At 38.1% G+C, this 14,940-nt stretch overlaps 1 protein-coding gene across 8 annotated transcripts in view; it reads left to right on the top strand.

The window, feature by feature from the left end:
* RABGAP1L (RAB GTPase activating protein 1 like) overlaps positions 1-14,940 on the top strand; it is a 765,799-nt gene that overhangs the window by 117,759 nt on the left and 633,100 nt on the right. For all 8 annotated transcript variants that reach the window (XM_032317419.1, XM_032317418.1, XM_032317421.1 and 5 more), the window contains one exon: positions 14,229-14,295. In XM_032317419.1, the coding sequence (XP_032173310.1) occupies positions 14,229-14,295 (67 nt within the window). The remainder of the gene's footprint in view (positions 1-14,228; positions 14,296-14,940) is intronic.

Raw genomic sequence — 14,940 nt, 5'->3', positions numbered from 1 at the left:
TTCTTTTTCTTTTTTACTTTTTAAAAAAATTTTTTTTTGCTTTCATAATAGTGATAATGGCAAGGATAAAAACTATTTAATGACTTTTGCCATATGCCCATTTCCATTCTGAGTGTTTTTTCATTTGACTCTTCTGTATGACTTATTTTTGTGGGAAGGTGCAAGGAGAGGGATTAAGTATCTGTAAATACAATGATTTTGTCACTAGTAAGCATAGCTTAAATACTAATGTTTTATCCTTCTTTATAATGAAAGTTGTTTTTTTCTCTTTTAAAGATCTTTGTTTCATTTGAAGAGACGAGGGAGGAAGAAGTACGTAAAATGTTATTTTTATTTAGTAGGACATTAGGCAGTCAACAAAAGTTAAGTTATATGTGAAGTCTTGTATTTGTACTTTAAATATTAATTTGTTTTTTTTCTAGTTTGACTGTGTTTTAATGTTTCCTCATCCCTTTTATTCTCATGATTTTTCTTTTTTTTTTTTTTTTTAAAGGGGGGTGAAGGGGCAGAAGGAGAGGAAGAGAATTTTTTTTTTAGATTTTGTTTATTTGACAGAGAGAGACACAGCACAGTGAGAGCAGAAACACAAGCAGGGAGAGTGGGAGAGGAAGAAGCAGGCTTCCTGCTGAGCGGGGAGCCCGATGCAGGCCTTGGTCCCAAGACCCTGGGACCATGACCCATGAAGTCACCCTGATGCCCCTAGGGTGAGAGAATCTTTTTTTTTTTTTTTTTAAGTTTTTTTTTAAAGATTTTATTTATTTGAGAGAGAGAGAGAGAGTATGAGAAGGGGGAGAGTCAGAGGGAGAGGCAGACTCCCCGCTAAGCAGGGAGCCCTATACGGGACTCGATCCCGGGACTCCAGGATCATGACCTGAGCCGAATGCAGTTGCTTAACCAACTGAGCCAACCAGGTGTCCCGGGAGAGAGAATCTTAAGCAGGCTGCATGCCTAACGCAGAGCTGGACGTGGGTCTCGATCTCACAACCCTGAAATCATGACCTGAGCTGAAATCGAGAGTCAGATGCTTAATTGACTGCACCACCCAGATGCCCCTCTCATGTGGGTATTCACATGTTTCCTTTAAAGTTCGTATATTTTGATGAGTTACTTCATTATTCCACTGTACTGTAGAAGATTGTTATTCTTTTGATAACTAATCAAAGCTTAATATCACTTGATTTAAGCCTTTTAAATGGAATTGAGCTCCTGAGGAATCTATATTATTTTACACACAGATGACATTGTATTATATTAAAGTTCTCCTTACTTAGAATGTAAATATGAAGATAGGGCTCTACAGAAGTGGAGCTGAAATTGCTGTTCTTAAATGTAGGAATTGCAGGGTTGGTTCTTGAAAGCCATCTGAAAACTTGGATTTCAGAAAGGGTCCCACCATTCCCAGAACTGGTGAGTGCCTAAACTGTTTGTAGAAACAGCATGATTTATGCTGAACACTTGCTTTTTCTGGAAACTGGAATGTTGTTATGTTCCAGCCAAAGGATGCCTGTGTGACCAGCTCCCAGTAAAAACCTTGACACTGAGTCTCTGACTTTCTCTGGTAAACAACTTTTCACACATGTCACAACTCATTGCTGGAGAAATTAAATGTGTCCTCAGTGAATCCACAGGGAGAGGACTCTGAACTTCACCTTGTGCACCTTTCCTTTTGCTGATTTTGCTTTGTGTCTGTTCACTCTAATAAATCATCGTCATAAGTACAACTCAGTGCTGAGTCCTGGGGTCCTCCTAGCAAATCTTCCAACCTGGAGTGGTCTTGATAAGTCCCAACACAAGAGCATTTTGTTGTGGCTAGTTTTTCATGTAAGAATCACATTTAAAATTAACTATTTTCTTCCTTGGGGGGTGTATTTGTATGTAGCTTTTATTGATTGTAGAAAATGAGCATTAGCCTATTTGAAGGTCTCTTTATGTGGTTATAGGACAGCTGTTTTGGATCTTGTCTTTTAGGGAGCAGTAGCATTTGTGAGATGAGGTTATGAACTAATGCACAGTAGATACGGTTTTGGGTTTACAATTCTGCAGACTCATTAATCCAGTGTGTTTTTGGATACCCAGAAGTAGTTATCTTTCCTTGACGCCCTTCAAGTCAAAACTCCTCCACACTCATATATTCTGTTCCCATTCCTACCCTGCCCTCCATCAATAATAGGAAAGGTTGTCCATATTTCTCTGGCAGTACTGCCCCTTCCTTGACTCGTGCACCTTGGTTGTCCTGAACTGGACTAAAATGGTATTCCAGAGCTCTACATGCTCTTGCCAAGACCCTCCTTCTTCTCATCCTCAGTCTTCAACTTTGCTGAAATCTGTTTGTTTTGCCTGTTTCTTTCAGGCCTTGTAAGAAGTCCAGGACTCCTGGATTTTCCATCAGTACTCAAATCCTGATCCCCTGGATATCCTGTCTTCTGAAACTCATCTTCCACCTTTACCCAGCTTCTGGAACATTCCATTCTACACTCTGGAACTCATAACGCATCACAGCACAGTTACCCTCTTTCTCAACCTGATTTCTGAATGTTACCTTCACTTTATACAAACTGGGCTTTCAACTGAGTCTGCTGCTTCCTTTATAATCTTTTCGAGCGAGGGCTGTTTCCTCTCCTCCCATCCCTGTATCTTTGGCCTGGAGATGTATGCGTATCCTTCTTGCATGTCCCTGCTCCTTCTGGACTGTTTTCCTCTTCCCTCTTTGAAAACTCACAGCTTTGAAGTTGATGCTCTTAGACTTTCCCATCTCCCAGCCTCTCTTGTCGCAGTTATCTACATATCCTTGGGATTTGCATCATTCTTTGAAGATTTTAGCCCCTGGCTCTCTATCATTCTCTAATTATTAGGCTTATCCTAAGTTTTGGCAGTTTCAGTATCTATGCAGATGATTTTCCTAATAACCTAGCTTCTTAGTTTCTTGACTTCTTCTTGTCTACAGACCTTTTCTCCCTTCCTCAACTATCTACTTCCACCATCATACTCTGGAATTTGTCATTACCAATGACCGCACTCCCTTCATAGTCTCAATATAAGGTATCCCACTGTCTGATCACTACCTTTTATCTCTCTAATTCATTCTCATTTTCTCAAGTCCATTAATTCTTTGATCTCACTGAGACTAATAATCTGTAGTCCCATCATGATTTGCTGTCCTTCACTCACTTGCTTCATGTTTGGTTTTTTTACTTATCTCTGTCCTAATTTAGATTCCATTATCTATCTTTATAAATTATACTCCCACATCTCCCTTATTCTCTTTTCCATTTTTCCACTTGCCTGGCATATTGCCATCTCTAAGCTTTCTGCTCCTTTGTACCAACACCTGTTAGAATTGAATGCAGCTGGGGAAGTAACAGATAAACAGCCATGCTGATTGGCGTCACTCGAGGTTCATGACCATAGCCTCAGGTGTACATTTGTGTTGCTGGCATCCCTATTTCATTTTACTGGACAAGCTATTTCATCTCTTTCTTAGGCTGTTTCACACCTGCTCTTTAAGTGTCCACCATGTCTTCTACCACGTTTACTCTGAACCAGTGATCTCTTATTGATGATAACAGAAACAGTAGTAGAACTTTTTTTTTTTTTTAAGATTTTATTTATTTGACAGAGAGACAGTGAGAGAGGGAACACAAGTGAGGGGAATGGGAGGGGAAGAAGCAGGCTTCCTGCTGAGCAGAGAGCCCAGCATGGGACTCGATTCCAGGACCCCAGGACCATGACACGAGCTGAAGGCAGCTGCTTAATGACTGAGCCACCCAGGCGCCCTAGAACTTTTGATATTACCATCACCTTTTATACTAATTTTCTCATCTGTACTACATATTCTGCCTTTTCTCTTATTACTCTGGATAAAATGTCCATGCTCTTGGCCAACTTTCTACTTGTATAGTAGATTTTATTCAGTTTTTTCCTTCTTGATGACATTAGTTTAGTAGTCTTTCCTCTACCACACTCTCTCCTTAGTTACCTCATCCGGTCTCTTCATATATAGAACTTTAAATATATCTACAAATGAATGACTTTCAAATTTTTAGTCTCAACCTGAGGTCTCTTCTGAATTGCAAATTTTTATATGTATCCACAATTTCAGATCTTCATTTGGCATTTGTTTGCTTGTTCATTTGTTTATAGCAGCTCTATTCATAATTGCCCAGAGTTGGAAGCAGCCAAGATGACTTTAAATAAGTGAATGAATAAGCAAACCAAGGTACATACAGGGAATGGAATAATTACTAGAAAGGAGTGGGCTGTCAAGCCATGGAAAGGAGGAACCTGAAATGCATATTGCTATGTAAGAAGTCAATCTGAAAAGACTACTCTGGTTGCAGATGTATGACATTCTAGAAAAGACAAAGCTATGGAAACTGTAAAAAGATCAGTGGTGGGGGTTGGAGGGAAGAGAGTGTTGGGGCGCCTAGGTGGTTCAGTGAGTTAAAGCCTCTGCCTTCAGCTCAGGTCATGATCCCAGGGTCCTGGGAGTGAGCCCCACATCGGGCTCTCTGCTCGGCGGGGAGTCTGCTTCCCCCTCTCTCTCTGCCTGCCTCTCTGCCTACTTGTGATCTCTGTCTGTCAAATAAATAAATAAAATCTTTTAAAAAAAATCATCTCTTCTTCTATAACCTCTTTGTGGATTAAATTCTTTTCACTGGTAGCAGATCTAAAACAGTCCTAAGTATCTATTTTAAATATTAAAAAAAAGATTTTATTTATTTGAGAGCGAGAGAGAGTGCGCATGCAAGAGCATGAGAGGAGGGCAGGGCAAAGGGCAAGGGAGAGAGAGAATCTCAAGTAGACTGCACGTTGTGCCCTGTGGCAGGGCTTAATCCCGCAATCCTCAAATCATGACATAAGCTGAAATCAGGAGGCAGATGCTGACCCAGGCACCCCCAGGCATCTATTTTATTTTTTTCCTGGTGATCTGTCCTAGTATTCCAGGTACTCTTAGGGGAAAACTATAAAAATTTCCCACCTGAAGAATGGAGAGAAAAAAACAACTAGCACTCTTTTGCTGATAACTATAAAACCTAATGGAGAGACTTCTTCCTGTGACTGAGGGCTCTGAAGTTAGTAAAATTTTTAAGATCACCAACTATGGAGTCCTTCATCTGGGTTTTAGTCCTGGCTCTACAGTGACTGTGGCCATGTTATTTAACTTCTCTGTGCTTTGGTTTCTAATTTGTAGATGGTGAATAATACCTCTTAAGAATTTTGGGAGGAAAAATTAGATAATACCTATAAAATATTTAGAATAGTCCCTGACTCAGAATAAATGCTTAATAAACACTTGCTGTTATTACTGTTGGCAGTATTATCTCTAGTACCACAATCATGACTTTTACTGAGACTGTTTTGAGTGATAAGTGAAAATCAGAGCAGCCTGTAGAATTAGGGTAGACTGCTACCATGAGAAGGCAAAACCTTGGCTAGATATTTAGCACTTTTGTGTATGTACAAGCAGTCCTTGTTTTGTAATTATGATAATGCACAAATTTATTTTACTTTGGCTTAGTTAAATAATACCAGTCCTGCAGCCACATGGTTCAAATTTTTGTTATCATGATGTATTAATTTTGAGTAATTGCAGAAAGTGAAAACTCTGTTGTTAACTCTTTAGTTTATAGTCACCACATAAATTCAAGATCAGCAACTAGTCACATCACTTCCTTGAAATTCTGTTGAAAATGGTAACAGTGCATCTGTTAATTAGTTCACGCCCAGATAGCAAAGTGTGTGACTGTGTTGCCTCCTTATCTCTCAGTGATAAACCTATAACATTTCCCCCAAATCTATAAATTCAAAGAATTGGCCAACAATGTTAAATGTGCAGCAAAGAAATGAAAGTGCTAATGCTGAAAGTGAAATTGCATATGATCTTAGAAGATTTAGAAATGATGACAGCAGAATGAAGATAGGAAGAGCTCTAGGTGCTGCATGAAGCAATGGTGTCAACCGTTCTGAAAAAGTCTGGTGAATAAAAAGAGCACAATAAAGTCACTGTCATCTTTAAGTTTCAGTAGGAATAGAAAGCTGCTTAGGGTTGAAATGGAGCATTAACTTCTACTTTGGATTAAAGGCTGCATTAAAAAAAAAAATAGTTTTGCTAGCATTCAAGCCAAAATTTTGAATTTTGTTGCCACATTGAAAGGGAGTGATACTTCCAAGACTGGATATCATGCATTTTCTTTAGCTGAGTTTGGAAGAAATATGATATAAGCATGCAGTTGAACACAATCACGTGGGGAGCCTGGGTGGCTTGGTTGGTTGAGTGTCCAACTCTTGATTTTGGCTCGGGTCATGATCTCAGGATCCTGGGATCGAGACCTGCATCGAGCTTCATGCTTAGCAGGCAGTCTGCTTGAGGATTCTCTCCCTCTTCCTATGCCCCCCTCCCGTATGTGTGCTGTCTCTCACTTTCTCAAATAAGTAATCTTAAAAAAATTCATGCATTTCAATGTGTTTTGATTTGAGTCTCCCTGATGGCTAATGATGATGAACATTTTTCATGTGTCTGTTAGCCCTTTGTATACCTTCTTTGGTGAAGTGTCTGTTTATGTCTTCTGCCCATTTTTTGATGTGATTATCTGTTTTTCTGGGGTGTTGAGTTTGAGGAGTTCTTTATAGATCTTGGATGGTCAGCCCTTTGTCTGTACTGTCATTTGTGAATATCTTCTCCCATTGCGTGCATTGCCTCTTTGTTTTGTTGACTGTTTCCTTTGCTGTGCAGAAGCTTTTGATCTTGATGAAGTCCCAAAAGTTCATTTTCGCTTTTGTTTCCCTTGCCTTTGGAGATATGTCTTGAAAGAAGTTACTGTGGCCAATGTCGAAGAGGTTACTGCCTATGTTCTCCTCTAGGATTTTGATAGATTCTTGCCTCACATTGCAGTCTTTTATCCATTTCAAGTTTATCTTTGTGTATGCTGTAAGAGAATGGTCAAGTTTCATTCTTCTATACTTAGCTGTCCAATTTTCCTAGCACCATTTATTGCAGAGACTGTCTTTTTTCCACTGGATATTTTTTCCTGCTTTGTCGAAGATTAGTTGACCATAGAGTTGCGGGTCCATACCTGGGCTCTCTACTCTGTGTGTCTGTTTCTGTGCCAGTACCATGCTATCGTGGTGATCACAGCATTGTAGTAAAGCTTGAAATCAGGCAATGTGATGCTCCCAGTTTTGTGTTTCTTTTTCAACATTTCCTTAGCAATTTGGGGTCTCTTCTGGTTCCATACAAATTTTAGGATTGTTTGTTGCAGTACTTTGAAAAATGGCAGTGGAATTTTGATCGGGATGGCATTGAAAGTATAGATTACACGAGTTAGAATGGCCAAAATTAACAAGACAGTAAACAACAAGTGTTGGAGAGGATGTGGAGAAAAGGGAACACTCTTACACTGTTGGTGGGAATGCAACTTGGTGCAGCAACTGTTTCCAGCCACTGGAAAGCAGTGTGGAGATTCCTTAAGAAATTAAAAATAGAGTTACCTTATGACCCTGCAGTTGCACTACTGAGTATTTACCCCAGAGATACAGATGTAGTGAAAAGAAGGGCCACCTGTACCCCAGTGTTCATTGCAGCAATGGCCACAGTTGCCAAACTGGAAAGAGCCAAGATGCCCTTCAACAGATGAATAGATAAGGAAGATATGGTCCATATATGGAGTATTATGCCTCCATCAGAAAGGATGAATCCCAACTTTTGTATCAACATGGATGGGACTGGAGGAGATTGCGCTGAGTGAAATAAGTCAAGCAGAGAGAATTAATTATCACATGGTTTCACTTACTTGTGGAGCATAGTGAATAACCCAGAGAACATTGAGAGAAGGAGAGAAGTGAGTTAGGGGAAATCAGAGGGGGAGATGAACCATGAGAGACTGTGGACTCTGAGAAACAAGCTGAGGGTGTTGGAGGGGAGGAGGTGGGGGGATAGGTGAGCCTGGTGGTGGGTATTAAGGAGGGCACGTATTACATGGAGCACCGGATGTGATGCATAAACAATGAATCTTGGAACACTGAAAAAAATAAAATTAAAAAAAAATTCATGCATCATGACAGGAAACAACAATGGATAGTATGCATATGGCATGGCAGAACTTTTACTGCAGTATATGAAAAACTTTGCAGGATTCGAATCAGACGTAAATGAAATTATAAAGAAATAGAACCCTGGGAATGTTGACATTGCCACTGTTCAGTGGAGTCTGCATAGGCAGCCAGAGAACGCAGTGAGGATGAATTTAGCATCATAAGTAAGGAAAGTGCTTGTGATGAAAAGAAGCATGTCCTGGAGGAAATGCCAGCAAAAACTTCACATTAAAGGAACCCTCAGATATTTTATAACATTGAAAGTGCAAAGGATAAAATATTGGAAGCTGATTCAAACTTAGAAAAGAATATGAATTTTACCAGGGCATAGAAAAAATCCTTACTCTTGTTGTAAATTACATGAGAAAAAGCAATCTCTGTTCAAACTCGTCTTAATTGTTTCTGAAGAAATAAAAAACTTTGTCAATGTTTCTAAGTGTTTTAAATCGCAAAGAACTAAATAAATAAGTTTTACTTTTTTTCTCCATCAGTTGTGTACTTATAACTGACAGCAAAGAGTTTTTAAAGTTTTGACAAAAATAAAGGTTGCAGAACAATCATAATTTTCCTCACTGATCATAACATCCTTTTGCCCAATTTCAGCTTGTGTGGTTATTATAATGGTTCCCCATACTGCGCATAGTGAGGAATGCCTGTGTATCTATCTCTGCTTCATCCTGTTAGTGAGGGAAAAACAATCCCAGCATTTCTCACCTGGCTTTTTCAACTGTCTTTTGCTTTAACTCCTTCAGTGTGAGACTGACCGGGATTCTAATTTTTACAAAATTTAGCTTTTCATGTTCTTGGATATTCTGAAAAAATATGATTGACTTATAGCTTTTCTTTGTGTTTCTGTTTACCTTCTTCTGACATACTGTCACTTTTTCACTTTTTAAAAAGGATTTTATTTATTTATTTGAAAGACAGAGATCACAAGTAGGCAGTGTAGGGAGGCAGGCAGAGAGAGAGAGGGAAGCAGGCTCCCCGCCAAGCAGAGAACCCGATGCAGTCTTGATCCTAGGACCCTGGGATCATGACCTGAGCCAAAGGCAGAGGCTTAAATCACTGAGCCACCCAGGCGCCCCCACTTTTTCATTTTTAACAGCAAAAGTTTAGTTAAGAGACAGTGTTCCTTAACTGACATTGGTAGACACTTGCCTCCTTTCTTTTCCTTTCTTCCCTTCTTCATTTTTATCCATAGTCTTCATGGAGGTAGATAGAATCCTAATCATTTGATGGGCTGAAAGCAAAATAAAATAATTTAGTTTGCTGTTACAGAGCATTAACATATCATCTTTGGTTTTTGTCACTTTTTTCTATCACTTAAGTCTAAATACGCTGAGTTTTGGTGTTTGTATGAATGCTAACTTGGTATTAAAAACTGTTCAAAGTGCTTTTCTTATTGACATATAATGTATTATTTGCCTCAGGGGTACATGTCTGTCCATCATCAGTCTTACACAATTCACAGCACTCACCATAGCACATATCCTCCTCCCCCATGTCCATCACCGAGCCACCCCCTCCCTTCCCCCCCAACCCCTCTAGCAGCCCTCAGTTTACTAAGATTAAGAGTCTCTTATGGTTTGTCTCCTTCTCTGGTTTCAACTTATGTCATTTTTCCTTCCCTTCCCCTATGATCCTCTGTCTTGTTTCTCAGATTCCTCATATTAGTGAGATCATATAATTGTCATTCTCTGATTGACTTATTTCACTTAGCATAATACCCTCTGGTTCCATCCGTGTCATTGCAAATGGCAAGATTTTGCATTTTTTTAAAAAATGGCTGCATAGTATTCCATTTTGTATATATGTACCTCATCTTTTTTATCCATTCATCTGTTGATGGAGAGCTAGGCTCTTTCCATAGTTCGGCTAATGTGGACATTGCTGCTATAAACATTGGGGTGCACTTCCCTTTGGATCCCTATGTTTGTATCTTTAGGGTAAATACCCAGTAGTGTGATTGCTGGGTCGTAGGGTAGCTCGATTTTCAACTTCTACACTGTTGGTGGGAATGCAGGCTGGTGCAGCCACTCTGGAAAACAGTATGGAGGTTCCAAAAAAAGCTCTGTTTTGAGTAAAAACTCATAGGTATTTTGGAAAGTTAAACTTTGTATTTTTTAATAATAGTGGCACTAGGGGTCTGGGTGGCTCAGTTGGTTAGGTGTCTGCCTTGGGCTCAGGTCACTATCTCAGGGTCCTGGGATTGAGTCCCCAGCTGCTCAGCGAGGAGTCTGCTTCTCCCTCTGCACTGTCTCTCTCTCACTGTCTCTCAAGTAAATAAATATTATCTTTAAAACAATAGTAGTGGCAGTTATAATAATAATTCGTAATTGGGCTCTGCTTTATAGTTCACAGTGTACCTTCACCTTGAGGGCTTTCATTTCACCTTTACATGAATATGGGAACGTGTGAGCCAATAACACTTATATTTCAGAAATGTGGAAAGTGAGATGCTGCGGTGTGTAAGTTGCCCTGGGTCACATGGGGAGTTGATAATCTTTCCTGATAGGCTAGGGAGGTGATAGAGTTCAGTGTGTAAAAGATCTGCAGTTTTGGATCATGCACATGGACTCGAATCCCAGTCCTTTCACTACCTGCGTTGTTCGGACAAATCCCATCTACCTTCATGAAAACTAGTCTGTCATTTCTCATGTGCAGGTTGTTTTGAAATGTAAATGCAGCAATACAGTAATGTCTGACTTAAGGAATTAAACAGTATATGCTATAATTTAATAATATTAATATACTGTCATTATCATCTCATTCTCAGGAGGTTTAATTTCAAATTTTGGTCAGGTCCATTATGTACTGTATTATAGTGTTGGGTGTGTTTCTTTTCTGCTTTTTTAACATTCTGTATTTACAGTGATCCTAGAACTTACCATATCGGGTTTTAGTTCCCTATTTACTTGTATTTTCCTCCTCTAATAGACTATGAGCTGCTTGAGAAAATAGGTGTGATGGCAGTTTTCTACATTATTTATAGAGTTAACAAGGAAAGGTTGAATGCTTTGACCTCCCCAAAGAAATACTTAATATTCGCATTTGGTGTTTGTGGTACTAATAATATCTAATTACTGACACATTATCCCTAATAGACCTTACTTGTCTCCTTAGGAAACCTGATGTGCTTTAATGAAATATAAATTTGGAAATGACTAATACAGCTTTATAGAGAAAAACTGTGCAATTTTGATGTCGGAAAAACTCCTCTGAGTTCATGTATTATACCTCTTCCATTTTGTAGAAGAGGAAGCGGAAGCTAAAGGGGGTTAGGTGCTGGGCCATCTGGTGGCTTGGTCAATTAAGTGTCTGCTCTTGATCCCAGGGTCCTGGGATGGACCCTGAACCCGTGTTGGTGGAGAATCTGCTTCTCCCTCTCCCTCTGTCTCCTACTAGTGCTTTCTCTTTCTGCCTTTCACTTTCAAATAAATAAAATATGTATTTTTTAAACGTGACGGGGGGGAGGTAGGTCCTTTCTCCAAGGTCACACTACTGGTTGGTTGCAGGATTTTTTTTTTTAAAGAGTTTATTTTGGGGACGCCTGGGTGACTCAGTCACTGGGTGTCTGCCTTCGGCTCGGGTCATGATCCTGAGGTCCTGGGATCAAGCCCCAAATTGGGGTGCCTGCTCAGCAGGAAGCCTATGTCTCCCTCTCCCACTCCTCTTGCTTGTGTTCCCTCTCTCCCCGTCTCTCTCTCTCTTTCAAATAAATAAATAAATAAAATCTAAAAAAAGTGTTCATTTTTATTTGTTTGAGAAAGAGAAGAGAGAGCACAGCTGGGGGTGAGGGAAGGAAGAGAGGGGAAGGGAGATGGACAAGCAGATGCTCTGCTGAATGTGGTCTTGATCTCACAACCCTGAAATCATGACCTGAGCCAAAATCAAGGGGAGTTCATTATGCTTAATTGACTGAGCCAGCCAGTTGCTCTGGTGGCAGGATTTTTTATTTATAACCCAGGAAAAGATCACCACATCAAAGATCATCAAAATAAAGTGATAGCTGTTGCCATTTAAGGAAAACCGAAACCTCCAAGACTCTTTTTGCAATAGAGTTTAACATGGGAATATTAAAAAAATATAAAATTGTACCAGTTTCATTATTTGCCTGCAAGTGCTTGGCAAACAAAACGGTAAAAATCTTTTAAGCCTTCAAGAACAAAAAGAAATGTAGGGAGGATGCATACTAAATTGTTAATGTTCATTTTTAAGGAGGCTGATATTAGAGAGAAAAGGATAAATTTATGTTTTCTTTTTCCATTTTGGTATCCATTAACTTTTATACAGTAAGTACATAATAGTTTTGAAACTTAAAAATTCTATAATATAGAAAATTGTTCTGTAAAAAAAAACAAAAAAACAAAAAACCGTGAGAGATACAAGCCAAAGCAAAACATGAAGGGAATGTGAGAGAAGTCTTCTGTCCTCACTGACCTGACCTTTTAGTTGGAGTGACCAAATTTCTTATCTGAAAAAAGAATTCACTTTTTATTCTTTTTTTTTTTTTTTAAGATTTTATTTATTTATTTGACAGAGATCACAAGTAGGCAGAGAGGCAGGTAGAGGGAGAAGCATATTCCCCACTGAGCAGAGAGACCAATACGGGGCTTAATTCCAGGACCCTGAGATCATGACCTGAGCCGAAGGCAGGGGCCCAACCCACTGAGCCACCCAGGTGCCCCTCACTTTTTATTCTTGCTTAGCAAGTATTTAAGGCAATGATAGAAGAGAGAGTACAATGAATTTCATAATTAACACTTAATTTGCGGTGTTTATTACAGGAGTTCATTGGGAGATTATAGCAGCGTATAGATTATAGTGTATGGCAGTATATATTACATTTTGTTCAGTGGTATAGTAATATGTTTGGAAAGTTATCTTCAGATCTCAGTGACTTTATCTTTTCATCTACTCTCTTGTTTTTGGATGCCAAAAGAGATCCTCGTGCATTTGAGTATCCTCAAATACTAACAGGAAGTATATATTGCTTTACCACTTACTAGACTCATATTGGGATAGGTCTTACCTTGTTCATGGAAGAACAAGATGTACTACTAAAAAAGTAAACCTTTGGAAAATAACAAGGATCAGATTATGTAGTGACATGTCAGTTGTCAGTATTTTGAAATTTAAAAAATATTAACAGAATTTATTTATTTACATTCTCTACTGCTGTGTGAAATATTCCATAGCATACTTTTAAATGTTGGAAAACTACAGTAAAAACACTCTAGTAAGTGTGGGTATGCGTTGTTGGCAGAGGGATACAGAGGACAGATCAGATTGTGTCTAGATTTACAAGAGTTATTTAAGAGGCAAGAGAATTTGAGTAAGTTGTTGGGTTTCTCTAGATTCTGCTTTTCTTACTAAAAAGCAGAATTAATAATAATCTAACACATATAAAAATACTGGATTTAGCTGAATTTAAACCTTACGAAAATCCTTCACAAATAAAGTCATAGGGAATGTAGTCGATGGGATTCCTAAAGCTTCTGTAGCATCAGGAAGCACAGAACAAAGTAAGTAGTTATTCCTATGTATAGTATGTTGGATAATATCTTCACTAATATAATGGCATATTTAGTAATGAGTTTCATATAACTTTTTTTTCAAAGTTAGGGTATAATAACTGTTAACAGGCTACTCAGTGAAAATGAGTGTTGAAGGCCAGGGTAATTGTTTCTGTTAATCTGCCTCGATACAAAGAGTGAGCACAGTTTTGTTATTTTTTAAAATCTCCTTTACTATTTAATTGGGTTAGTTGATTTTGGCTTATAGGTTTGAAATAACTCTAAGGCAAATAAAGCTTCATTTCTATCTAGAAACAAATTCATATTTTACTACTGTATTTTGTTTCAGTCAGTAATTTGTGGCCATTTTTATTATAGGTTTTGATCATTGGTAATCTTTTACATGCAGAAATAAAGATTTGGGAATTTAAATAACTTATTTCTATGCAGTTTTATTATGTATCTTAATTATTTTTTGTGGTATTTCTTTTAAAAAACTAAAGTTATTTGTAAGTACAGAGGTCAGATTGTATAGTTATTATAAAAAGGCTTTTTGCTCACTGGGCTTCTGTATATTCTTGATACCTTATTTGTCCTTTTTTTTCCCCCCAATGTTTTCAGATGTTTTGGAATGTTATTAAGCCCAGGTCGAAACGTGAAGAACAGTGACATGCATTTACTGGATATGGTAATGATAACCTTAAGCACATTAACCAAGTATAGATGATAGTTAATTTATATTTTAGAAGTATTTTCTATTTTAAAATTTGTCATATTGTCAAAATTGTTTCTAACTTTCATCTGTATGGTAGTAATAATTTTGGAAACCCAAACTTAAAGTTACTTATGAGGGAGAGATTTAGAAAAATTTTTACCAAAAACTCATATGCAAATTGAAAGCAAATTAAAGGATAGTGTTGTGGCAATGTCCATTTATTCATCTCTCTGAGTTCTTAGGAAGATGTCTTTTCTTTGAGCCAAAAATAACAAGTACATGATTATAACAGGCATATCCAGAGTGAATATGGTGCCTTTCATTTATTTTAATGCACTGTTATTAATTTGAGTACTGTAATGAATGCTTTTGTTTTCTTTAAAACATTTCTCTTTCTGAATTTGTGCTCCTTTATTACCTGTCCTTAGCAAAGTATATTTACTGTAGGAGTGGTATTTATTTAAATAATTTTCTTAAAGGTTAATATGTATTTGAGAGTTGGTTATTTTATGTAAAAATAGCAAACTATCTTAACTTTTAAACAGAAATACCTTCTATATTGCACTTAATGAATATATTTACTTTGTGATTTAGAAATGTTGTAGGAAGGTCATCTTA

The sequence above is a fragment of the Mustela erminea genome, chromosome 17 (assembly GCF_009829155.1).
Source record: "Mustela erminea isolate mMusErm1 chromosome 17, mMusErm1.Pri, whole genome shotgun sequence".
Classification (NCBI taxonomy): Eukaryota; Metazoa; Chordata; class Mammalia; order Carnivora; family Mustelidae; genus Mustela; species Mustela erminea.
This window is presented reverse-complemented; position numbering and strand designations above follow the sequence as displayed.